This window comes from Mesoplodon bidens (genome assembly GCF_964165515.1).
Source record: "Mesoplodon bidens genome assembly, chromosome: 1".
Lineage (NCBI taxonomy): Eukaryota > Metazoa > Chordata > Mammalia > Artiodactyla > Ziphiidae > Mesoplodon > Mesoplodon bidens.
Window position 1 is genome coordinate 36,261,739 of NC_138176.1, and position 27,942 is coordinate 36,289,680.

Genomic DNA, 27,942 nt, shown 5'->3' on the forward strand with positions numbered 1-27,942 from the left:
ATTTTAAGATAAACTGGAAGAATTCAAGTATCCTCAATGCAAACTGAAAAATTTACCACATTAAAAATCAGCATCACACTATTGTTGTAATTTCCTTGGCCATTATAAAATTACAAGGCATTATGCAACTAAGTCTTTATATAAATGCTACTCATCATAAAATCTTAACTGAAATTAAGAAGCTATATTTAAGCCAGTTAGGAAGCAGACTTCTCTGAAAATAAAAGAACTACGATCTATCATAAAAGTGTTTTCAGATTTTCCTAAAAAGGTCAGATAAAGGAAGAGAGGACATGGCAATTGTTGGTACTTGCCCTTTATCTTTAGCGTGCACATCAGCTCCGTGTTGCAGCAGATATTCCACCACAGACACCCGATTATAGCCAGCTGCAAAATGGAGTGGCGTAGACTGACGCCCTTCAATGTCTCTGCAGTTGACACTCTGAACAGTACACAATTTCTATAGGACGTAACACAGTATACACATGATGTTACATATTCCGACTTGTTTTCATTCATTTAGTAGAAATTTCAAATGTCTGATTTATTTTCTTGTCTCATCACATCAGTATTCTCATACACATGATGCTACATATTCTGACTTATTTTCATTCATTTAGTAGAAATTTCAAATGTCTGATTTATTTTCTTGTTTCATCATATCAGTATTTCCAGAAACTGCTATTTATTCTTCTTATTTCATCTTGTCATTTATTGGGAATCCCTCTGGTCCTCTTATCTATAATCATCTACCTTTGCTAAAGCTAGTAGGTAAATTTTATTATTACCATTACTGCTATATACATAAAGGTAATGCAAGTACCTGAAAGCAATCATAGCTCTCATTTTGTGACAAATATATGTAGAGATACACTGGATCATAGAAGAATGATGGCATCACCTGGGAACTTGTTAAAAACTCAAGATTCTCAGACTCCCACCTACTGAATCAGAATCTGCACTCTGACACGATCTCTAGGTGATCTGTAAGCACATTAACATTTGAGAAGTACTGTTCTAGATCAGTAGTTCTTAAATTTTCATGTGCAGTGGCTCCAACCTCCAGATTTCCTAATCCAGTATGTCTGAGATGGGGCCTGAGAAGTTGCATTTCTAACAAGCTTGCAGGTGATGCTGATGCTGGCAGTTGAGGAATTACACTTAGAGAATTATACTGTACTATATGGAATGAATTAACTAATAGAATGCTATTGGTTAGGTATCATCCTTGGGAGAATTAAAAAAAAGTCACTCAAAGAATTTTTTTGTGTTTTGTTGGTTCATATGAGGACGTCTAGCTGAGAAAGGCTGTCAGAGTAACACTCAAAATACTCAAGAGTATTCTGCATGAAAAGTATGAACACTTGGGGAAGGAAAGCAACATAGATAATAAATCATGGTGTTCAAAAAAAAGTCAAGAGTATTTTAGTAAAGAATATTAGTAAAAACCCTTCCCATTCCCCCTTTTTTAAACTACCCTACCCTAAAAGCAGGGATAACTTTAAGCCTAATAAACCAAAGGAGCCAGCTATCAGTGGATTTATCTCAACAGGTTCAGTAACAGGTCTGATAAAGCTCTTCAGTGCTTCCCAAACAAGATATATACATTCAGGGTCCCACCACTGAGAAACAGTGTTTCATGGGTCTGAAGCCAGGCTCTAAGAGTGAGTATTTTTAACACGTGTCAAGTGCTGCTAGGTTTGGTAGTTATCACTGGCCACTCTAATTCCCTAGCTCTCACGTTTAATTTTGTCCACTCAGACAAGTTTTCTAATAGTAGATGTCCAAAAAGTATCTAGCCTGATAGCTCACCAGTAAACAAACACAACCAAGCACATAATTAAGTGTTCATTGGGTAATATGTCCAAGTGATTCATACCAAGCCACCTGTCTAGAGATATACAAGGAATAGAAAGGTTGTTGGAGATAAATTTCCTCTAAGTGACTTTATTATTTTTTAATTAATTATTTAATTTAATTTATTTATTTGGCTATGTTGGATTTTCATTGCTGCACATGGGCCTTCTCTAGTTGTGGTGAGCAGGGGCTACTCTTCATTGCGGTGCGCAGACTTCTTATTGCGGTGGCCTCTTTTGCTGCAGAGCATGGGCTCTTGGCACGTGGGCTTCAGTAGTTGTGGTACGTGGGCTCAGTAGTTGTGGCTCACGGGCTCTAGAGCACAGGCTCAGTAGTTGTGGCACACGGGCTTCACTGCTCCGAGGCACATGGGATCTTCCTGGACCAGGGCTCGAACTTGTGTCCCCTGCCTTGGCAGGTGGATTCTTAACGACTGCGCCAGCAGGTAAGTCCCTCCTCTGAGTGACTTTAAAAGCAGAGGTAAGGGAAGACAGCCTAATGACTATCACAGGGATAGAGAAAGGTCTTCCTCAATTCAATGGCATTATGATATTCTTTAAGTCCAATTCCTGCCCCCAATCTCATCCCTTCTTCATCTATTTCTTCCTCTAGGCTTCTTCTATCTCTATGAGAACAAAGCCTGGTCTTTAATATCAGATGTACTGAATGCAGTTTTATGCTCTTTAACATATGTAAGTAGATGAGCATTACAATTTTTTATCACCACCTCCACCCCCCCCACACACAAAAATCAGCTAGTTGACTCTAACTCCACCTGCCCAACTTATCACTCCTCCAGGAAAAAACTCAGCTCACTACCCTTAACTCAAGTGATTTGTTTTTCCACGAGTCATTAGTCAGTAAGAGAAACAAAATCCCCCATTCAATATCATGTTAACCTTCTAATTAAGGGCATGAGAACGTAACTATAAAACAAGTCAAACAATAAAACTGTATAATAGCATTTTTCTTTCAAAAAATGAAATTATTAAAAAAAAACCCTTAAGTTATTTGGAGATGACTGTACTACCTACACACATAAAGCAGTAGGAAAAGATCACATGGACTTTTAAATCAACTTCCAGAAATCTCTTTATTTAAAAGGACAGTGAATAAATGTCCTCAGAGCTCAAGTTCTGATGAGGCCAACATTCACATTTTGTTCTCAGGAAGTGTAAAACTGACTTTGTGGGTGGGTCTGTTCAGGATTAACACCACCATATAGAAATATAGTGAAATTGGTTGAAATAGAGACTTCTGCCATGAATCAAATCAATAATTTTAGCTTTTTATAAAGTTTCTTATTACCTATCAATGCCCCCTCAAATAGGACCTAGCACTGTTTTGAAAGTCTGTGGGGGAGGTGTTGGTGGGGAGGAAGGACACAATCGGGCTTTTCCCCCCTCCTGGCTTTGGAAATTAAAATTAACATTATTGCATTACTAAAGAATTATCTGGGTTTCCCTCGTGGAGCAGTGATTAAGAATTCGCCTGCCAATGCAGGGGACACGGGTTCGATCCCTGGTCTGGGAAGATCCCACATGCCGCGGAGCAACTAAGCCCGTGCGCCACAACTACTGAGCCTGCGCTCTAGAGCCCGCGAGCCACAACTACTGAAGTCCGAGTGCCTAAAGCCCGTGCTCTGCAACAAGAGAAGCCAACGCAATGAAAAGCCCGTGCACCGCAAAGAAGAGTAGCCCCCGCTCGCTGCAACTAGAGAAAGCCTACGCGCAGCAATGAAGACCCAATGCAGCCAAAAATAAAAAATAAAAGATTGTTAAAAAAAAGAATTATTTAATCATGAAACATGCCGAGTTAATTTTAATTTATATTAGTTGACCTGAAAAGCAGTCTTGCTCTTTCAAAATTTTAATCTTCTGAGTTACTTAGCTGGATATACAGTTTCTGTAGGTAACAGAAATATCTGGTATAGGCATTGAGACATTACATATGATTCTACAGTAAGAGCAAAATCTGAGAAAAGGTTATTCTAGGGAAGACTGTTATAGGAGATGGGGGCCATAGACAGGCTCAAGTTGGCTCTTCTGAGAAAGAAAAAAAATATTTCAGTCCAGATAAATTGAAGATTATTAGGAGACAGTGTCTCTGAAAGGTGGTGACACTATATTATTACTATACTTAAACACTGGGTCCTCACAGAGGTAGAGGGGGCAAAGAAATGAAGAAACTAGAAAAAATATATAGACAGAGGGATACATTTAGTTTTCTTCCTTTCCTGTTTTATGTGTCATATGTAAACAATAATAGACAATAATTTCATATACCTTATTCTTTTAAAGAGACAAATGAAAAGGTTCTTTAGACAAAATGCATTCCCATAAACATGCAGTTTATTTAAATTTGTGACTATGATGTATTTATTGAGATGCATGTGAAACTAAAAAGTTTCTTTCATTACCCAATGATCCTTATTTGCAGAGCAGAACTAGATTAGCATTATTTACCTTTTAAAACAATGCACATATAAATAACTAGATTTTTCATTTTTACAGTACAGATTCATTAAACACGGTCAAAATAAAAACACAAAGTTAACAAAACTATAAGATTATGTCTTACTTTTACAGTTTCTACATCTCCAGCCTTTGCAGCCTCCAGCAATTGTCTGTCTGCCTCTGAATTACCTAATGGGATACCCTCTAAAAAGAAAGAGAAGTAAAGAGTGATTAACTTCCATTTGGAAGGTGGGACCAAGTTTTAAGGAAGGCATCTTATCTGAGAGTAAAGTTCTTTTTATAGTTTGCTGATAATTACGTAGGGAATCTCCATGGTAGTAGGCGAAAAGCAGTAAAAACTTTTGTAACATTACATATGTCAAATGTATGTAGATGTGAATAATAATTATAAAATGAGATTTAAGCAATATAAAGGAGAATAATATAATGAAAGATGGCTTGCTCTATAACCAAGTCAGTTGACTGGTGGTAAAGTATTAAGTTAGGAGAGCAGGGCTTCCCTGGTGGCACAGTGGTTGAGAGTCCGCCTGCCGATGCAGGGGACATGGGTTTGTGCCCCGGTCCGGGAAGATCCCACATGCCGCGGAGTGGCTGGGCCTGTGAGCCACGGCCGCTGAGCCTGCGCGTCCGGAGCCTGTGCTCCGCAATGGGAGAGGCCACAACAGTGAGAGGCCCACGTACCGCAAAAAAAAAAAAAAAAAAAAAAATTAGGAGAGCAACAGCTAGATATCTAACCATGGTTCTGCCATTGACTAGCTACCTGAATTGGAGTAAGTCACTTGAACTTTCTGGGCCTCTGATTTTTCCAGTTCTAAAAAGAGAGAAGTTGGACTAGAAACGTCTGAAGTTATTTTCAGGTCTGAAACTCTGTTTTATAGCTCATTTAAAATCTCATAGGAAAGGAAGAAAACATGTACCTTGTTCTCAGAACAAATAAACTTCAGATGGATTAAAGACACTAAGTATAAAAAAATTAAACCTTAAAAATACTAAAAGAAAATACAGGTGAATATTTTTGGTCTTGGAGCAGAAAAGCATCTTAAAGCAGTATATCAAAGGCAGAAACAAAACTAATTTGGAAAAATATCTGTCAGGCAATAACACAGCATTAAACAAAATCATAGGCAAAGAACAAAATGGAAAAAATACTGCAACATAAATCTAAGAAATGCAAATTAAAATAATGAAATACTGGGCTTTTTTTTCATCCATTAGTGGGCAAAGAGCAAATGGGGAGTTTCACTGTCAATATTTCTATAATTTGCATTTTAAAAAGCGTTTATTACTTCTGTAATTCACATACATGCACATAGACACACATTCACCCAAGGAAATGATTAAGAATCATAATACCTGGGGCTGACAAGGAGAACAGGTCCTGTCACATACTACTGGTAGGAATGTAAAATGGTACATAACAGCTTTTCTAGAAATGATTTAATAATTATGTTAACCTTGACTTGGAAATTCCACTTTGATAACTGACTAAGAAACTGGTTGGAAAGGTTAAGTAATAGCACTTAGTATAAAACTAGGAAGACTGTAAATGTCCATCACTAGGTAACTGAATAGGACTAATGTTATTACCCCCAAAACTGACACTGAAACAAGTGCATGGTATATGGGGAAGTAAAGGCAATTTTTTTTTTTTTTTTTTTTTTTTTTTTTTTTTTGCGGTACGCAGGCCTCTCACTGTTGTGGACTCTCCCGTTGCAGAGCACAGGCTCCGGACGTGCAGGCTCAGCGGCCATGGCTCACGGGCCCAGCCGCTCTGCGGCATGTGGGATCTTCCCGGACTGGGACACGAACCCGTGTCCCCTGCAGCGGCAGGCGGGCTCTCAACCACTGCGCCACCAGGGAAGCCCAGTAAAGGCAATTTTGAGAGCAGTCTTGCAGTTAGTTCACAATTTTAGGAGTTCACAGGAGATCTTATTAATCTGCCTTCATCTATTCAAGCAGTGTTTTTCTCAAAATGTAGTTTCCAGACCATAGGCATAAGGATCATCAAGGGTGACTATAAAAGGTACAAAAAGCTTGATCTGTTACATTTCTTCTCATTTAAGCTTTGAGATGTCAAAGACACTCCATTAAATTCTAGTAAAATACAGAGATATAGGCAAAGACACTAAAATTTATGGGACCAGATTTCTAGGCTGAAATGTTTAACCTATGCCAAATGTGTAGATATCTGATCTAAATTGATTTGATTTTAAAATGTAATAAGTATCAGTCCATTCAACAGTTACATGTAAGTCAAATAGTTGGTTACCTTGTACAAATTCTATATGCTTTATATGAAGGATCTAAAAAAGAGTGAAGAGGCAGGGCCAGTCTTTAGAGTACTATTTATAACTATGGTTGCTCTTCTAAGAGACATCATCTACGCTTTTCAGTTTTCCTTTCTTTAAAAAGAAATAGCGGGCTTCCCTGGTGGCGCAGTGGTTGAGAGTCCGCCTGCCGATGCAGGGGACACGGGTTCGTGCCCCAGTCTGGGAAGATCCCACATGCCGTGGAGCGGCTGGGCCCGTGAGCCGTAGCCACTGAGCCTGCATGTCCGGAGCCTGTGCTCCGCAACGGGAGAGGCCACAACAGTGAGAGGCCCGCGTACCACAAAAAAAAAAAAAAAAAAAAAAAAAAAAAAAAGAAATAGCAACTGTTGTGTCTCAATTTTAAAACCTTTCTAGATAAAAACTTAAGAGACAGCTATATACTCACAGAAGCTGGGCAGCAAATGCTACTGGAACAAACTCATAAAAGACTTACAACATTTGCGCATTGAGTACAATGAGTTGATTAAGAAGAAATAACAGCCAACAATTCTGAAAAATTTTCTTTTTACTACCAACTCCTACATGATATGTGAAAAAAACTTAAAGGTTAATTTAAACAATAATAATTTCATGGAAGTATTCAATACCTTGAAGGAGTTGCTGCACGTTTTCATTTCCCATCTGTAAGGCAGTAAAGCCCTGAAGGGATATGATGTTAGGATCACACCCATAGCTTAGGAGTAGGCGACAGGTCTGTAGATGACCACAATGCGCAGCTCTGTGCAGAGAAGTCTGACCGAGATTATCCAGAGCATTAACCTTAACAATCAGAAAAAGGTGAAATTAGCCTGTGGTACAAAATTTAAAATGATCTAATCATGTATCCAGCACTTTTACAAATTTAAAAATCTCAATTAATCTCTTATGAAGCCCATTATCCAGTGCCAAAGAAAGTATTTTTGCTCAAACCTAGAGTATAAATTCACCAATTCATGAAGGTCCAATTTTTGATTAAAAATACTGAATAACAGTTGTTTAGCATTGAAGTACTCAATAGATTCACCACATTTAGAGTGAGACACTGCCTAAGAAAGTCTAATGCATGTACTTTTATGGATCTCTGAGGTGCAGAAACGTGGAGACTAACCCCAAGATAACAGTCGGTAACAAAGCCAGGGACTAAATTAGCATTAAAATACTTATTTCTATTGGCTTAATCTTCTATCTTATTTATCATGTAAAATATAATCTGTATGGATAAGGACACTATGGTATATTCACACAATGGAATACTTCTCAGCAATAAAAAGAACAAACTACTGATACGTGGTTCAATCTCCAAAACATTATCCTAAGTGGAAAAAGTCTTACACAAAAGAGTATATATTGTACGATCCCATGAAGGCCCAGAACAGGCAAATCTAATCTATGTTAGAAAAAATCAAAATGGTTGTTGCTTCTAGGCATGGAGACTGCCTTGGATGGGACATTGCCTCTGCCATGAGATAATGTTCTCTATCAAGAGTTTTGGTTACACAGGTGTATGCATTAGGCAAAATTCAGTAAATGTACATTTACGATTTGTACATTTCATTGCATGTAAATTTCACATCCAAAGAAAGACTGTAAACAAATACTGACCTCTAGCTGATGCCTATTAAAAGAATTTAGGGAGAAGTGTGTAGTAACTTGCGAATTACTTTGAAGTGTGTCAAAAAATAAGACACTGATGGATAGAGAGAGAAACTGATGGATATGTAAGAAAACAATACGGTGAAATGCTAGCGGTAGAATTTAGGTGGTAAGTATATAGTTATACCCTGTAAAATTCTTTCAGCTTGGTTGTATTTTTGAAATTTTTCATAATTAAAAAAATCACCTGTAAGACTCCTCCTATCTCATCCCTACCTCCCCACCCAGGAAAATAATTCTTCGAAACCTAACTGAGAAATCAAATTCCTCAGTAATCAATCATGTGACCACTAGTGTTTTGAGACACTGTCCAATTCATATTCATGGAATCGGAGAAGACCTGAACAGGATTACATAGTAAGACTTTCTCAATGAATGTAAAAGTAGCCTATAAAGAGCTAGTCTCCTTACAGAATCAGAAAAATCAACTTAAAATGCCCAGAGCAATTAATCTGTTTATTCATGTACCAAAACTCACTGCAATGTGAACTATATATCCACTTGAAAACTTTATTTGGGTGCCACTCTGTGTTAGGGTTAGGGTGACGAACTCGTCCTGGTTTGCCTGGGACTTTTCCGGTTTTAGCACTTAAAGTCCTGTGTTAAATCCCTTAGTCTTGGGACAAACCTGGATGGTTGGTCACCCTAGACAAGATTGTTTTACTGAGCTTCACAACTCAAATTTAATATGCATCCAGATATTCCTCAAGTAACGCACATGTAAAAAAAAGTGCAATCAACGAAAAGTTATAGGACAGACAAGACAAATGAGATATGCCAAGCAGTCAAGCAGAAATAAACTTTATTTTTTCAATACTTTACAATAGGAAAGATTGAGATTATACATTATCAAGAATTCCCCCAAATAAAAGAGAAATTAGGACACTGAGAGGCAACATAAAAAGAAACTGTAGAATTCTAAGTGGTTCCTTGAGTGGAAACCCAAGGAAGGACAGATTAGAAAATCATTCTGCAAAGTTCATTTAGAGAAGAGCCTCAGGGGTCCCCAAGGGGTAAAGGGATCTCTATTTCTTTCTTCTCCCTTCATCACAGCAGCTCAATTCTATTATATAATGAATTTCTACCACAGATTTTGTTTGAAGAAAGCAACAATCGATGGCTATAAACTGAAAACTGTTGAATTAGGTGACTGTTATCTCTTCCAATCTGAGATGCTATGTGTAGTGTTTACTGAGTAATTTTTTTTAAGTTCCTGGGTAAGAAATAATGACTTTTAGCCTTGATGAAAACCTGATTATTCCATGAATAAAATGCTTTGTTTTCTTTAAATCCACTTGACTTTTTTTTGAGGTACAGTTGACATATATTATATAAGCTTCAGGTGTCCAACATAGTGAAATCACCTTGACTTTTAAACTTAAGTATACCGTTTCTACAAATAGGAAACCAATATTCTCCTAATAAAAATTATAACTCTTATAAAAATGTTCATTTGGGATATTCCCTAAAACCATCTTACATGCCACATTTTAGAATACATTTCTCTATTGAATGCTCTGGAATGAATGACTTCTGTGATTGATTTAAAAAAAAATGCTTTGTGTACAAATGCCAACTACAGAACTTTGCAATATAAGGAGCTATGTTTTTAGTCAAGTTACTTAATTTATTTCCTTCTGTTCCACGATCTCTGGCTTAGTTATGAAATAACAGAGGGTAAGAGAGACTGTGGTTGGGGTAAATAACAGGAGTTATCATGTTAACCAAGCAACAGAAGATAACAGAGGAGAATCCTGGAAAAGATGATAGGTCAGAATAAATATGTCTGGCTGGGGATATTCTTAAGAGTGTATTGTTAGAAAAAGAAGGATAACTTGACCAGTGGGGTGTGGTTAAAAGGAAGGGAGAAGGAAGGATATATAGGAATAATGTTTCTTGAGTAAATCCACAGACTTTCTAGCAGAAAGATACAGAAAAAGTATTTGCAGAACTAATCTGAGGGGAAAATACCTATGAAGGAGTAAATAGCTTGGGAAGTCAGGCATTTCATCTGCTAAATAGAAAAAACTCACTGGATTACCAAAGATTACCAAAAATGAAGTATACCTTTGCTTCATGTTTCACCACTACTTCAACAACATCGTTATGAGCTTTCTCAGATGCAACGTGTAGAGGAGTCAAGAATCTTAAAGAGAAAAAGTCAGCCGGACAATGAATGTATTTTCCAAAAATAAAAGTGTCAATAATTTTTAATTATTGAAAGCATACTTACTCTTTCGTCTTTTCATTGATGTTTGCTCCTTTTCTTAGCAACAGTTCACATATTTGCTTTCTTTTGGGATATGGAGATGCGGCAGCACAATGCTAGATAATTTAAATTGCAGCATTAATCAAGGACTATACATAACTGAGTTTTAAGAACTTTCGTGTTTCCAATCGAGAACAATTAAGAAGTTATTTCATGTTTTTGTTTCATTTTTGACTTAACTTTGCTCTTCAAAGACTTTCTTTTGGATAGAATGTGCAACGATTACCAAATTCTGACAGGGCCTGAAACCCCTATTTAGCAAGTGATACGTTATTAAATGTTTCGATCAAGCTTCATAGCTGTCCTACATCTCTGAAAAAGCTACTACTGCTGTGCTGAAAAACTTAAGTTGTGACCAACAGTCCTTTCAAAACTGTTCCCAAAAAGCATGGTGTTTATGTTATTTTTTAAAGGTTAATAAAACACCCCAAAGGTTGGGATTTCTTTACATGAAGAAATAATAACACAGCACTTGTCAGCTCTGGATTCTGCTTAGAAAAACACTGATGGAATAGCCGACAAACTGGGTGGTATTTATATCTTCCTCAATGAGTTGCTCCAGCAAGATAAGGACCTTGAATTACTTGTTTGATAAAATCAGTGGTAGAAAATTATATACTCTGAGTTGGAGGCTGCAGGATCTATGTCTATGATGTATCAAGGAGAAAAGGAGATAGGAGGTAGGGATTTGCCAGTTATAAACCCAACAAGTATCTCATGGTCGTGTCCCAGATCTTTGTCTCCCCACCATCCAGGATTATACCCATACACAACAGGTGTTCAATAAATGTCAGAATGAGTGAACGACTAAAGTAATGCATGAAAGTTAAGTTAAAACTGAAACGTGAGATTTCATGGAATAAAAGTTCTGGATAACTGTCAAGCTGACTTGCGCACACATCTAAACACAGTACATATGAAATGTGTCTGATTTTAACCTATTGCTAATTATAAAGCTTATCTGATCTTCATGACTTTGCTTCAGATTCATTCTTTGATGTTGTTGCTGTCACCAAAATCATTCCTTTGCCCTCAATAAAATCATTTCTAATTGGTGAACACAGCTCTTTTGGTATGTTTTGAATAATCATCCCAGTACATCTATCAGGATGGCACAGAGAATGGAAAACAGTTTTATATCCAAGAATTCTTGAGCTCATCCGTTTCAAACTGCACTCTTACTCTTCTGCCCCATCCTGTTACAGACACGGCCTGTAATCTCCGGAAACCTGGAAGACAATGCCTCTGCAACACAACTATCTACCAACAGTTAATTCCCTGTATTTTAAGGTTAATAAAAAAAAATGAGTCATTTAATGGTAGAATACTCAAGAGGAAAACAACATGTAGAATTAACTTTTCAGACTGGAAGATTTTCCAAGTCAGTTTTTCCAAGTTTCCCTGTACCATCTTGATACTGTTATGATTTAAATTTTGCAGTGGCATTTCTTATTAGTCTGCAACTTTGCTATTTTTTTTCTTTTTTTTGTGGTACGCGGGCCTCTCACTGTTGTGGCCTCTCCCGTTGCGGAGCACAGGCTCCGGACGCGCAGGCTCAGCGGCCATGGTTCACGGGCCCAGCCACTCCGCGGCATGTGGGATCCCCCCGGACTGGGGCACGAACCCGTGTCCCCTGCATCGGCAGGCGGACTCTCAGCCACTGCGCCACCAGGGAAGCCCTGCTATTTTTTTTAAATACGGATTTTTTTTTTAAGTAGCAAAAAGTTCTACAATGTTTTATAGATAGGTTTCTACATAAAACTTCAGAGTTTATATCATGGCATAAGAAAGAAAATTAACCATAAAAGATATTAGGTAAGTAAGGCTACTACAAGTTAAATCTTCCCCTAAAGATATTAATTTACTTAGTGTCATCTTCCCTCACCGAAAGCACATTCTGCAACTCATACAGCTTTGTTCCTTTAAATTTCTACTTCTAAGGTAGCCTCTGATCACAACATTCCCTTTCCTATCTTCCACCACTTACCTTTACTAGTTTCCATTCTTTTCTTACTGCTTTTCCATAGACTGCCCAATTCTCATCTACTTTGTTACAGCACCACAGAGCTGACATTACCTCTATCAGGGAAGCTGCCTCTACTCACACAGATACTTTACTCACACAGTATAAAGGGGATATATACAGACTTTAGATCTAATTCTGAAAAAATTACAATACCAAAAGGAAAATCAAGTGGCTTTTATCTTGATGGCAAGATTATTTTCTTTTTCAGTGGGTTCCAAATTTTCAATCATAAACATTTATGCTCTTTATAATTAAAAAAGCGCAAATGATATATACGATTTATGATAATAGAAAAGTCACATATAATACATGCCAGTATGTGAATAAAATTTTTGGAAGGATGTGCAAATGAACAACAGTACTGCATTTTGAGCGGATGTGGTTGTCTATTTTTCTGTATTGTTTGCAATTTTTTCTTTATATACCTACAGGCATTAATTCTTAAAAAGCACATATTTTTAAAACAATACTGTTATTAAAAGTAGGACATTATGTTAGTCATCCTGCATCACCAAAAGAAGTAAGACATTATGATTAATTTAGCATGTTTTTGGTTATTTCATTTTAAAAACTTAAATCTGAAACATTACCAATGCTGTTTCATGTGTTTGAGGATGCTTAAAATTCACCATTTCCAGAGAGAGATGTTTTTTGATTCGTGTAACATCAGCTTCCCGTGCAGCTTGAAGCAACGAGTGACCTTTAAATTCATCTAGATGAAGAAAAAGCATTTAAATCTGCATGAGAATTAGCAAATTTATGGGACTTGCCAGATGTAGTATTTTTCTTGAACTTATTTTCAGAATTATCTACCACGTAGCCAGAATGAAGCTCTAAAGATATTCTCCAAATATAACCCTTGGAAAGGGAGACAGTGGTATGCCAGCTCCCCTCAGTTATGACCCAATTCATTCCCATGTGTATACAACATGGCCTATTCAAGGTCTGATATATAGATTATTGCTATATATTCCCAGACCCGAGAGTTCTGAGAATTTTCCAAAGCACAGAACTTTTCTCAGTAAAGAAATAAAAGGAAAGGTGATCATAGTCCCCATATTAACAGTATAGCAGCAGCAGATGGTTCTGCTCACACATCAGAGAATTGGGGACTAGACTAGCAGGATATTTCTAAGAGCCACCTACTGATCAATGAAAGAGGGCATTTTCTCAAGATTCCTCGTTATTATTCATCGGACTTGTGAAACCACCCATGATATTTTACTATTCCAGAATAATACAAGCTTAACACAAGTTTCCTATTTATGTATAGTAATACTATATCTGAAATACGTGCCTATTTCTCACCACTACGTCTATTTCAGTTATAGACAGAAAAGCACAGAATTGCCCAGATAGCAAAGAATATTAGATGGTAAGATCTGGGGACTACGTTTACAAGACAGCAATCCTACAAGTAACACTTCAAAACTTCACAGCAGCTAATAAGGAAGTCACATCAAAGACAGGAATAAAACTCAAATTCTTTCTTTCCAAAAGCATACCATCTATAAGAGTAACATACAAAAAGCATTTAACTTGACTTGAAAAAAGCAAATCCAAATACACTTTCTTTTCATAGCATCTTAAGAGCAAAATGAGTAGAAAACTTTCAAATGATTAAATATGTTAGTGTGAACAATAATAGATACCCATGGCTACGGAAAATACCTTATTATTCAAAAATTTCCAAAAAACAAACAAGAAAGAAAAAATGTTAGTTTACTGATATAAGAGCTTAGCTGAATGAATATTCATCATTTTATACTTACATGCTAATCTTTCTTTTAACTGTGGTGTGGGAGCCAAGTCTATAGCACTTTTATTGTGACAATTCAGCAGTGTTGGATCTGCGCCGTAACTTAGGAGAAGAGAACACACTTCAACTCTGTTCTTGGAAGCTGCCTCATGAAGAGGAGTGAACTGCCACAAGTCCATTGCATTTACGCAGGCACCATGCTGGGGGTGGGGTAGGGTGGGTAAAGCATATATTTAGCGTTCAGTTTTTAAGAGAATTTAGAATTATCAGTGGTGTGTAATTTAACAGCATGCAAGCTTAAAAAGGTTATGTTCCCAAAGGTCACTTTTCGAACCAATTACTTCAGAAAGAGTAATTTTTTTCCCAGCAGAAAAACAGTCAGTGGTTGCTAGGCCTACCCACAAGTGCCTATTTAACTCTTATTGTTAAAAATAGTTAAAAATGAAGCTTTACATTTAACCTGCATCCTTTTCAAGAACTATTTTTTCCTTTCCTGAGATATAATGTACATATGGTAAAATGCTTAAGTATACAGTTTGATGAGTTTTGACAAATGTGTGTATCTGTGACACCATCACCCAATTCAAGATAGAGGATGCTTTCATCACCCCAGAATGTTCCCTCATGCTCCTTTTATAGACAATTCCTGCCCCCAATCTGACTGTTAGCACTATATATTAGAATCACCTGTTCCTGAATTTCATAAAAGTAGAATAGCACAGTATGTACTTTTGTGTCTAGCTTCTTTCACACAATGTTTCTGAGATTCATTCATGTTGTACCAAGTTTGTTTTTATTGGGGACTTCCCTGGTGGTGCAGTGGTTAAGAATCCACCTGCCAATGCAGGGGACACGGGTTCGAGCCCTGGTCTGGGAAGATCCCACATGCTGCGAAGCAACTGAGCCCGTGTGCCACAACTACTGAGCCTGCGCTCTAGAGCCCATGAGCCACAACTACTGAGCCCATGTGCCACAACTACTGAAGCCTGCGCACCTAGAGCACGTGCTCCGTAACAAGATAAGCCTCCGCAATGAGAAGCCCGCACACCACAATGAAGAGTAGCCCCGGCTGGCCGCAACTGGAGAAAGCCCCGCGCAGTAACGAAGACCCAACACAGCCAAAAATAAATAAAAGTAAAGAAAAAAAAAAAAAGTTTGTTTTTATTGCTGAGTAGCATTCCACTGTATGGATATACCACAATTCATTTATCCATCATCCTGTTGATGGGCATCTGGACTGTTTCTAGTTTTTGACTATTATGAATAAGTTGTTATGAACATTCGTAACAACTATGAATGTTGGATACATGCTATGATTTCTCTTGGATAAATCCCTAGGGGTGGAATTGTTGGGTCCTGTGGAAGATGTATGTTTACTTTTAGGAGAACTGCCAAACAGTTTTCTAAAGTGGTTGTATTATTTTTGTATTGCCATCAGCAACGTTTTGAGTCAGGGCTCCACATCCTTGCTAATATTTGGTATTAGTCTTTTTAATTTGAGATGTTGCCAAGTATTGGATTTGGATAAACCACAGAGGTCATTCTAGCTCAACCTCTCATCAAACACAAAATCCCTTCCATAGCATTTCTGCAGGAGGCAAACCAGCTGCTTACTCTTTTAATACTTTAAATGATGGGAAACTAATTCTCAACAAACACAGTGTTTTATAACTATTAGATAACTCCTGACTCTCCTGAGCTTGACTGCTCTGGTAACTGCACCCTCACCTCACTGAGCGTCCCCTCTATATATGACCTCCTCTCACTCTTACTTAGTGAACACTAGGTCTTAGGAAAACACCATTCAGTTGTCTGTAAGTCCCAATGCAATCTATCTCATGTTTCACTCTCATCCACAATTAACATTCCAAATATTGTTAAATTCAAGATTCAGTTTTACAATAAGCAAAAGCATTACTGTTAAATGTGTAATATTATAGTCACATTATACATTTTAAAAGGCTTATGGGCTACTCAGAGTATCTAATCATTACAGTAAAGTTATTTCTGTGGGAAAATATATTCGGTGGTAGCACATGCCCAAAAGGAAGCAGAGAGGCATTGGAAACAAATGCTCTCTTTCCCTTCTCATGACAGCTACTGGCAGAATGCGGAAAAGTTTCAAGGGCAGAATGAAAGCGGAGTGAGAGAAGTCTGAAGAATGTCAACTACATATGTAGAGACTGGGGGACAAAAAGAAATGGGTGTGGGTAACATCCTTGAATCCACTCTCAAAGAGAATACATAGCTTCTATTCTCACCCAACAGGGAGCAAAACAAGAAGTTTCTTGCCAGTCCCTGCAACCTGCTTGTTGAACAATAGCTGCCCAGCATAACGGAAGAAGTGAGGCTTACCAAGTAAGCCTGTTCCAACCCAAAGTACAACTGGGCAGGTCTGGAAAATCTAACTGGTGGTTTTAATAACATATGGTCCACTAAAAATTACTTCTGATATTTTCAAGAGTTTTGAAGCTTCAAAACTTTATTCTGATATTCACAAAATGGGAAAGCTACTTTATATAAAAAATCTTACGGTATCTCAAAAATCTCAAAGCAGTCAGATGCTGATCTATCGATCAGCCACATTTTGTAATGATTATAAATACTCCTTCTATATCCACCAAGCACTAAAAACACAAAGAAGACATATATACTATGTATTTCAAGTAATTTTTTATAAGAAAAGTATACAAGAACTAACCTTGACCAGAAGTTCAGTTACTTCATAATGACCATAGGAACAGGCATTGTGCAGGGGCACTAGGTCACTACAATACAAGAAGGGGGAAAACCCTGTGTTATTACAGATTCCCTAGGCTTTAATTTTAATTAAATTTACGCAAATTTAACTAGCAAATAGCTTATGTGACCTTCTAACAAAAGTGTATAAAACTTAATAATATGTATTTGAACCCTAAGTCCTAACAATTCTAACGCCCAAGTCTCTTTCAAATCCACCCCCCCACCCCTGCCCCCACTGTTACTGCCCTCCCCTTAGTTTGGGCCTTGTTTATTTCTCCCTGTACTACTGAAACGGGCTCCACTTCAATTTATCCTCCAAGCTATAGCCAGATTTTTCTAAAGGTAAATCTGATATGGTTAGTCCTCGTTTTCATGTCCTTCATTGCTACTTCCTTGCTTTCAAATGATGGCTCCAACTGTTTAGCCTGGCATATACTGATCTGACTCTCTAGCCTTACCCTTCAGTAACAGTATGCTAAACCACTTAAAGTTCCCTGAACTCCATAGTATCCCCTGGGTGTAATGGGATAGATTTCCCTCCCTTCTGACTTCTACACATCTTTTCCAAACTCAGAGCTCAAACACTGGCTCTTCTTTGAAACTTTTTTTTAAAAGATTCTGTAAGGTAAATTGCTATATTCCGTAATATAAAACCCAATTCCTTCATGACAGCAATGGAGGAAGAACTTTCTATATAGGAAGGTACAGCAGAACCTTAAAATCCTGAATTATATCTGTAAGTTGCTCCTCCTTGGGAATCACTCACTAATCGCCACAGACATCATCATGATGGCCGCTGCTGAGGGATGGCCACCGCTGAGTGAGGGCCACCCATGGCTTAGTTTTTGGTTCTATCAGTCCTCTCTGTAGAGGCTCATGGCTTTCCTCACCATTTTGATTATGATTTCTTACTTACCTGAGCACCAATTTCATTCCCAACTATCTACTAGCTACCTCCACCCGAGTTCCCATCATCATCTCATAAAACCAAGACTTCTAAAAGTGAACGCAATGTTTCCCCCTTCCAGGATAATTCATTTTCTCTACTGGATTTCAGTATGTGTATCATTGGGTCTCACTCATTCAGTTTCAGAATATGAAATGTAATAATCTCTACTATTCTCCTCATCACATCCAGATATTCAACAAACCTTGACCATCCTTACACTGTAATATCTCTTGCGTCTGTGCCTTCTTTTTATTTCCATTTCCTCTGCCACTACTATTGCAGATCTTATTACGCCTGAACCCCTACAATGCTCACTCTCCTAACTGCTCTTTTTGCCTCTAGTCTCCTTCTTCAATCTACCCTACACATTGCTGCCAGAGTGTGTTTCCTAAAACTCCTCTTTTCATAAAACTCCTTTTTTAGAAGAATCACTCCCCTTGCTTAAGATCCTTCAGCAGCTATTGTGGCTCACAGAATCAAGCTTGAATTCCCTAGGCTAGAATACCAAGTTCTTTAAAAGCTGGTTCTTACCTACTTCTCCAACCCTAACCTTTACTTATCTCCTATATTAATCATAGGCTTCAGCCACATTGGTCTAGTCATTGTTTCTTAAGATATGCTGCAGTATCTGTTTTAGCACCTTCTCTCACATCAATTCTCTTGCAGAGAGTGCTGTTTCCTAAACTCTCTGCTTTCTTGAACTAAGTCCAGGTCAAGTATCACCTCCTCCAGAAGGGTTTCTCAACCACTACAGCGAGCACTGAGCATTCCCTCCTAAGAACTCCTATAAGTGCTATCCTTTTCTATTTATCACCTCACACTTAGTAGAGAACTTATACTGTTAGGTATCTTTTCATGCCTCCTAGAGTACAGTGTAAGACCTATGGGTGGTGGCCTTAAGGTTTTATAATTAATTCCCTGTGCTCTCAGAGCAATCTGCATATTATAAAAGCTCAATAAATGTTTTATGCCGTTTAGTAAAAAATATGATTTTTACAAGATTACAGAGATTACCACAAGGACAGTAACATTTAAGAAATCCTCATTTTTGTTTAAATGTTTATTTACCCTTTATCTTTAGCATGAACATCAGCTCCATGTTGCAACAACAGCTGTACAATCTTTACTCGGTTGTAACCTGCTGCCAAATGCAATGGAGTTGACTGAAATGTTAAACAGACAAATTAATAAAATTCAATAGCTAAAAAATATGCATGAAAAGGTAAAAATCCAAATATAAAACCAGAAATCCAGAAAAACCTTTATAACTTCATTGTCTAAATAACAGTAATAATCTGGTTTTACAAAATCCAACTATATACCAAAGGCATAGTATAATAGTTTATAAGTTCACTATTGCAAAGAGGAAGCTACCTAAATGTTTATTATTAACAAAGTTTTACTAAGGTTAAGAATTAATCCAAATTATTGCTTAAAAGAAAATATCAGCATTTTTGTCAAATGTTTTAAGTTAAGAGACAAACACAATTTCATGTTACCAGGAAATGCACACAAACTTAGTTGCAAAAGGAAGTACCTTTCTGCCATCACTTGCATGGCAGTTGACATTTAATGGTGTCAGCAGAGCCATCATTTTTTCCTCATTGCCACTCCTAGTGTACAAAAAAATGTATTAGCAATTTGTATTCTTTATCAGGTCCTATCTGGAGACGTGTATGTGACCATTAAAAAAAAATTCATTCTCTTTTACAGAGTCTGCTTATTGTAAAAAAAAATTAAATTAAATTAAAAAATTAAAAATTAAAAATGGTGAAATATTTATGATACATAGTTGTAACACTAGTACATACCTGGCACTCTCCAAGAGTTCATCTTTCTTATATTCACCTGTGAATTAGGGGGAAAAAAAAGCAGAAATTAAAAAAAAATTAATTACAGAAGTAATGTCAGTTTTATGCATAGATGCTCAGTGAACTATATTTAAAGTAGAAAAAACTGGAAATAAATTTCCAATAAATGGAAAATAGTTAATCAACAGAATACTGTGCAGTTTAAAAATATTTATATGAAGACAGACAGAATACCTTTGTTATGAAAGTGAAAAAAAGAGATTCAGTGTTATATAATGAAACATTACCGCAACTATATGAAAACAATATGCACAGAAAGAGGAAAGCCAAGAAGGAAATAAATCAAAATTTTAACAAAGTTTGTCTTAGGGGGTAGGTTATGGGTAACCTTTTCCATTTCTTTTTTACTCCTCAAATTTCATAAAACCAATGTTACTTGTCTAACAGACAAAATGCATTCACAACTTCATTCAAAATCAGAACAAAACAAAATCCAATATAAAAATATAACAGTATCACAGAAATTACAAAAGATACTCTATAGCATCACCAATGAAACATAATCATTAACATTTTTATGAATCCAGAAGATTTTTCTACACTAAAATTGTTTTATTACAATGCTGCTTTAAATATATACAAATAGGGCTTCCCTGGTAGCACAGTGGTTAAGAATCTGCCTGCCAATGCAGGGGACACAGGTTTGAGCCCTGGTCCGGGAAGATCCCACATGTCACGGAGCAACTAAGCCTGTGCGTCACAACTACAGAGCTTGCTCTCTAGAGCCTGTGAGCCACAACTACTGAAGCCCGCATGCCTAGAGCCCATGCTCCGCTACAAGAGAAGCCACCGCAATGAGAAGCCCGCGTACCTCAACAAAGAGTAGCCACCACTTGCTGTAACCAAAGAAAAGCCCACACGCAGCAATGAAGACCCAACACAGCCAAAAATAAATAAATAAAATAAATTTAAAAATATATATATATATACACACAAAAACAGGACTAAATAAACTCCTTATGCCTATAGCCTTTATATTTACAAATGAATACAAGCAAAAACTTTAAAATCGATACAATTTCAATTAACATAATAAGTGTTTATTTATTTGCTTAAACGAAATCCTAACTGGTGTCCACAATATGAAGTGTATATTGATTGCTGTGCAAGGCTTCTTTTGAGCCCCAAGTTTTTTTTAAAAAATAAATAAATAAATTAATTTATTTATGGCTGTGTTGGGTCTTCGTTTCTGTGTGAGGGCTTTCTCTAGTTGTGGCAAGTGGGGGCCACTCTTCATCGCGGTACATGGGCCTCTCACTGTCGTGGCCTCTCTTGTTGTGGAGCACAGGCTCCAGACACGCAGGCTCAGTAATTGTGGCTCATGGGCCTAGTTGCTCCGCAGCATGTGGGATCTTCCCAGACCAGGGCTCGAACCCGTGTCCCCTGCATTGGCAGGCAGATTCTCAAACACTGCGCCACCAGGGAAGCCCAAGCCCCAAGATTTTTAGCAAAGGTAAAAGTAGGGAATAGCATGGAATAGGGAAGGAGGAAATGAACATTGAATTGTTGGTTACAATAGCTCACTTTTCTAGAACTCTTTTAGGGGACTAGTCTAAATTTTCTCAGTAATACCAGAAGAAATATCACAAAGCCCAAGCACAAAAGCTCAAAGCAGAGTCCCTCAAGCTCTTGACTATTAGACATAATTCTAATGGTGATCACAGAGTAGATAAGAATCCAAAAAATAATATGGCAGAGAGTTGCTTCAGAGGAAATACTCTGGTAAGGGAGAAAATATGTGAAGTAGATACTACCACTCAAAAAAGCCCGACAGTCTAAAATAAACCTAAACCTAGGGACCACAGCCTTATATATCTTAATAGGTTGCAAGCACATGAATATGTTCCAGTAGAACACAATAATTCTCACTCTTCATGGTACTGAAATTGATGTGCCCAGAATCCTTTTTAGAAAAGCAAGAGAATGATTACTAACACACAATTATCTACCACCCCTGCCCCCAATAAGGCAGGAATCACAAATTTAAAAGCTAATTAAAAAAACCAGAAAACTTTACCTTCCTTAGACAAGAATCAAATGTCACCTGTTCAGATGCAAAAAAGAATAGCAACTGAGGGCTTCCCTGGTGGCGCAGTGGTTGAGGGTCTGCCTGCCGATGCAGGCAGGGGACACGGGTTCGTGCCCCGGTCCGGGGGGATCCCACATGCCGCGGAGTGGCTGGGCCCGTGAGCCGTGGCCGCTGAGCCTGCGTGTCTGGAGCCTGTGCTCCGCAACAGGAGAGGCCACAATAGTGAGAGGCCCGCATACCACAAAAAAAAAAAAAAAAAAAGAATAGCAACTGGACTGATACTATTAAAAAAATCTCACTGAGGTCATTAACTGACTGTCTACCTAGCAAGTTCATTCTTTATATTCTTCCCAGAATACCCAAAGAGAGTATGTAGACTTACCAGTCAGCACTGCTTTGGCAGACGGGTCTGCTAAATCCAATGCTGTCCTTCCATCTGTATTTCGAATGGTTGGCTCAGCTCCATGCTGTAAGAGCACTGCAAAACAGCAACACTACCTTTCAAAATGGTAATTGTGACAATTTGATTTTAATAAATCATTTTCTCAAAAATTCTGGTCCAGAAGTCTCAAAGTAATTTAAAGACTTTTTATATCCTGATAGTGTGGTAAATGTTATATTTTAAAGATAAGAATATATAAAATATTCCATTATTTAATGTATTAGACACATTTCATTTATCTCCCCTAAGCTCAATGTCAGATTTTCCTTTGCTAAACAAGTGATTAAGGACAGATAAAGAACTAAAAGGCAAGTTTACTTGAAAGCTTGTTTTCTCACACCAAATGAACACTGCCTAGAAAGATTACTCTATAATAGCAAAAATGAAATTTCTAAAGCTGTGAATAGCCCAGGAATAGGGATCTGCGGGATTAAAAAAAAAAAAAAAAGAAAGAAAAAGAAAAAAACACTCTGCAGAGTTAACAAACCCCCAATCAAAACTGCTACATTACAACCCAAAAAGCATAAAAAGACTTGTGCTATACTCTGTACATATTGTTATTTGGTTATATAAAGATATTCCATCACACTCTATAAATAAGGAGCTGGGGAAAGACAGGCAAATACATGCAAAAAGGGAAGCTCAGCTTCTGTTCCTTTATAGGGTTAATGTTCATTCCACTGTACTCCTATCTCTAACAGTGATGTCCAATAGAAATAAAATGTGAGCCACATTAGTAATTTAAAATTTTCTAGCAGCCAGATTATAAAAATGAAAAGAAACAAGTTAATTTTAACATATTTTATTTAATCCAATATACCCCAAATATTGTCATTTCAATATTTACATTTACATTGTAAGCAATATAAAATTGAGATATTTTGCATTCCTTTTCTTTGTACTAATATTTGAAATCTGGTATGTATTTTCCCCTTACAGTACATCTCAATTTGAACTAGCCACATTACAAGTCTTCAACTACCATACTGGACAGTGCAGATCTATAACTATATTTGGAAAACCCTACATTATTAAAGCTAATTATTTATATGCCTGAAACTCAGGTACCAGAAAAGGATTCTGAGCAGAGGGCAGATAACACAAAGGACAAAAACAACCAAAAAAAGATAACACACAGGAAAGGAGAACTGGACAGAGGTTACTAGGTAATCCTTTTCTTATCTTTATAAATTACCTAACCTAATTTAAACTAAGCTCATGACTTCAGTATAAAGTGATTTGGGTTGGTGGGGGGCTGGGAGAGAGAGAAAGAACAATTTAAGTCTAGCATAGAGTCCCTAGACTTTTCCTAGTGCACAGAACTGGTTTTCTATCTGTCTCAAGGATTTCAAGTGTCCCTGTTTTGCATCAGGAAACAGAGGTAAGGTAGCAGTCCAAAATCTCTGACTCTGTTAAGCTCAGAAAAGTCAATACCGGGTTAATGACAATTCTCAAATAAGCAGCCTTCTCACATATATACACACAAAAACAGGACTAAATAAACTCCTTATGCCTATAGCCTTTATAGTTACAAATGAATACAAGCACCAACAATTTCTGTCAGTGACCAATCTGTTAAGCAAATTCTATTTCATTCATTAAAGTATCTTAAATGACTGACAGTTTTTCCTTCAAATGCTTCTTTACTTATCCTGCCATTTCTACTCTCCTACAACCACCCTAGTTCATGCCTTCATCATTTCTCATCTGCATTATTCTACAGCTTCCTAGCTAGTCTCCCTAATGCCATCCTTTCTACTCAGCCCTCTACCAGATCACTCTTTCTAAAATATACTGCTCTCACCACACTGTCCCCTCCTTAAAAGTTATCAATGATTCCAAACTATCTACGTAACAATATCAAGCTCCTTACCCTGGAATCCGAAGCTTCTTATAAAGAAGTCACTACCTACCTTTTTGACCTTTCTCCCCAGTACTTCCTGGGAAGACTCAGGAAGGAGTGACTCAACTCCAGCACAGTCACTGCACTCATTATCCTCTAACACTCTGTTCACTTCCACCACACCTTCAGCTGGTTCTTTGTGTGTGTGTTATTCCCAAGAGAATCCATATTTCTAGAGAAGAGAAATTCTGTACTACTCTATTCTCTAAAATATTTAAGCTCAGTACCACATACAAAAAGACACTCAGTAAACAGTGGTTGGATTAATCACGAAATGTTCTTAAATACTTAAATTTAGCCTGGCAGAATCTGATCACATTAACAAATGAATTCAATTAAGATTGAGAATAGTTACAAACTATTTCAGAAAAATTCTGGAATGTAAACAGTCTTACCAATGCAAACATCAATCTTTCCTTTAATTGCAGCTTCATGGAGAGGAGTATAATTCCAATTATCACGAGCATTTGGGTCTGCACCATGTCGCAAGAGGAGATTGACTACTTCAGCATGACCAAAAGAGCATGCGTTATGAAGAGGAATAAGCCCCCCATCATCACGTGCTTGGACATTTGCACCATTCTGAAGCAAATATTCAACTACATCTTTCCGTCCAAAACCTAGAAGAAAACAAATGATCCACATTTAAGTTCTCCAAAGAAAACATATCAAATTAGAATCAATAAGTACAAGCCATGCTAAAATGTTTTAGGTGCTGTTACGTGGGAATGGATGCAAAACAGTAACAGATTCAAGAATTCATTGTTGAAATATATCACTAACTAATCTTAATTAGAAAGTCAAAGGGTCTCTCCAATGCATTAGGTAGTACTACTGCTAACTTCAGAGGAAGGTTATGAAATTAGTGACTGAAAGCCCAAAGTTCAAACATTTCCCACTCTACAACAGCATTCAATTTTGCAAATAACGAGTTCTGCATATTTTGTGGGCAGACATTTTCAGGTATTCAAAGTATATACTAACCAACTCTTGCTAGAATCCCTTTCCCACATCTATCTCATAAAATGTTTCTAGTGAACTGGGGGACTATGAGACAGCAACAAAAATGTTTGTATTTGTCTACGTAGTGAAGATAGACAGAGGTGATACTAGGCAGAAGTGTGATATGATGAGGTGTCTTCAAAGGAGCCCTTACTTTGCCACTTGCACAACACAAGCAACTTCTGCCTAGGCAGGAGGCCTTCTTTAAAAACCCACGTCCCGGGGCTTTCCTGGTGGCACAGTGGTTGAGAGTCCGCCTGCCAATGCGGGGGACGCGGGTTCGTGCCCCGGTCCGGGAGGATACCACGTGCCGTGGAGTGGCTGGGCCTGAGGGCCACGGCCGCTGGACCTGCGCGTCCAGAGCCTGTGCTCCCCAACGGGAGAGGCCACAACGGTGAGAGGCCCGCGTACCGCAAAAAAAAAAACAAAAAAACCCCCATGTCCCACAGTTCTGCTGCAATTGCCCCCGTAAGGAAAAAAACCAAAGAAGTCTGACAACTCATTTATACTGGTTAATAGATTTAGTACCAATGAGTTTCAATCTTTTACCATTCCCACGTAACAGCACCTAAAATCTTTTTACAGTTAATAGTAAAAAGAAAAGGATTTCAGGCATATGTTAAAGCAGTTGGGGAGACATACCTGTATATTGGGAGAGAGAGAAAAGACCTTTACATTCATCTGAAATTTTATCAGAATATTCTTAAAACCACCAAGCCTGAATATAGTCCTTCTAAGAAGACCAGAGTGGAGTTGAATGAGAAAGCAACGACATACAATGTTTCCAAGGTGTATGTCTGAGGCTGGCCTGGCTGCAACTGAGGGAAGAGTTAGATGACTGAAGAGATTAACTGTTTTGTTTTGTTTTGTCTAAATATTCTAAGCTCTATGTCACAGAGGTGGGTGTCTTTGATACTCCCTATTCTCGATCTTTGATTCTCCCTAAGCTCAAAGAGTTTACAATTTAGGATGTGGAGAAACAGTAATCTCAATATACTATAACTGTCATAAAAGAGGTATATAGAAAATGCTACTAGAACTCAAAGAAGAGAATACCTAATTGGGGGAAAACAGAGAACAGGAAGGATTATCCCAAAGGAGAGTCCAGTGATGACATGTGAGCTGAAGGCTTACAGAAAAATGAAGGGATCATTAGGAAAATGAGAGGAGAAGTGAGGTGAGGAGAAAAGAGATAGGGAGTGGGAAAAAGCTAAGCAAGGAAAGAGCTCTGCAGTTGAAGCAGAAGAAATAAAATGTACACAGGCATTGAAGTGTGAAAGAGCTAATCATTCATAGTAGCCAGGACACAGAATGCCTAAGTAGGCAGAAGCCAGATGAGGAAGAACCTTACAAGCCACACTAAGGTGGTGTATGGATTTTGTCCTATAGACTAGTGTTTTTCAAGCTGCTTTCAGGCAATAGATTCAATGCAATTTTTTTTGCCTTAGAAAAAAATTGAGATATAATTGACATATAAGGTTATATTAGTTTCAGGTGCACAACATAATGATTTGATACTTGTATATAGTGCAAAATGGACACCACAATACATCTAGTTAACATCTATCACCACGCATAGTTAAAATTTTTTTTTCTTGTGATGAGAACTTTTAAGATCTATTCTCTTAGCAACTTTCAAATATATAATACAGTATTATTAACTATAGTCATCATGCTGTACATTTCATCCCCAGGACTTAATTTCACATAACATAATGCCCTCAAAGTCCATTCATGTTGTTGCAAATGGAAGATTTCATTCTTTTTTTTTTTTTTTTTTTTTTTTTTGCCGGTATGCGGACCTCTCACCGCTGTGGCCCCTCCCGCCGCGGAGCACAGGCTCCGGACGCGCAGGCCCAGCGGCCACGGCTCACGGGCCCAGCCGCTCCGCGGCACGCGGGATCCTCCCGGACCGGAGCACGAACCCGCGCTCCCTGCATCGGCAGGCGGACCCTCAACCACTGCGCCACCAGGGAAGCCCCATTTTTTTTTTTTTTTTTTTTACAGCTGAATTATATTCCATTGTGTATATATACCTCAGTTTCTTTATCCATTCATCCCTTGATAGACACTTAAGTTTTTTTTTCCCATGTCTTGGCTATTGTAAATAATGCTGCAGTGGCACTATTTACAATAGCCAAGACATGGAAGCAACCTAAATGTCCATGGACAGATGAATGGGTAAGACAAATATCATTTGATATCGCTTATATGTGGAATCTAGAATATGATACAAATGAACCTATTTATAAAACAGAAACAAACTCACAGACATAGAAAACAAGCTTATGGTTACCAAAGGGGAAATGGGGTGTGTGTGTGTGAGACAAATTAGGAGTTTGTGATTAGCAGATACAAACTACTACATATAAAACAGATAAATAACAAGGTCCTACTGTATAGCACAGGGAACTTTATTCAATATGTTGTGATAAACTATAATGGAAAAGAATATGAAAGAGAATATATATACATATACACACACACACATATATAAAACTGAATCACTTTGCAGTAACCAGAAACTAACACATTATAAATTAACTATACTTCAATTTAAAAAAAAAAGAAAGAAAAATAATGCTGCAGTGAACATGGGGGCGCACAAGCCTTTTTTCCTCATCTGACTAGACCTCTCAGCAACATTTGACAAC

At 37.6% G+C, this 27,942-nt stretch overlaps 1 protein-coding gene across 3 annotated transcripts in view; it reads right to left on the minus strand.

The window, feature by feature from the left end:
* TNKS2 (tankyrase 2) overlaps window positions 1-27,942 on the minus strand; it is a 64,020-nt gene that overhangs the window by 26,808 nt on the left and 9,270 nt on the right. For 2 of the 3 annotated variants that reach the window (XM_081232040.1, XM_081232039.1), the window contains exons 2-14: window positions 24,682-24,906; window positions 22,324-22,419; window positions 19,853-19,889; window positions 19,579-19,654; window positions 19,110-19,204; window positions 17,052-17,118; window positions 14,364-14,550; window positions 13,182-13,303; window positions 10,530-10,621; window positions 10,364-10,442; window positions 7,252-7,423; window positions 4,438-4,517; window positions 315-460 (exon numbers count right to left, since the gene is read on the minus strand). In XM_081232040.1, the coding sequence (XP_081088166.1) occupies window positions 315-460; window positions 4,438-4,517; window positions 7,252-7,423; window positions 10,364-10,442; window positions 10,530-10,621; window positions 13,182-13,303; window positions 14,364-14,550; window positions 17,052-17,118; window positions 19,110-19,204; window positions 19,579-19,654; window positions 19,853-19,889; window positions 22,324-22,419; window positions 24,682-24,906 (1,474 nt within the window). The remainder of the gene's footprint in view (window positions 1-314; window positions 461-4,437; window positions 4,518-7,251; window positions 7,424-10,363; window positions 10,443-10,529; window positions 10,622-13,181; window positions 13,304-14,363; window positions 14,551-17,051; window positions 17,119-19,109; window positions 19,205-19,578; window positions 19,655-19,852; window positions 19,890-22,323; window positions 22,420-24,681; window positions 24,907-27,942) is intronic. The other variant, XM_081232041.1, reaches the window with a different exon arrangement.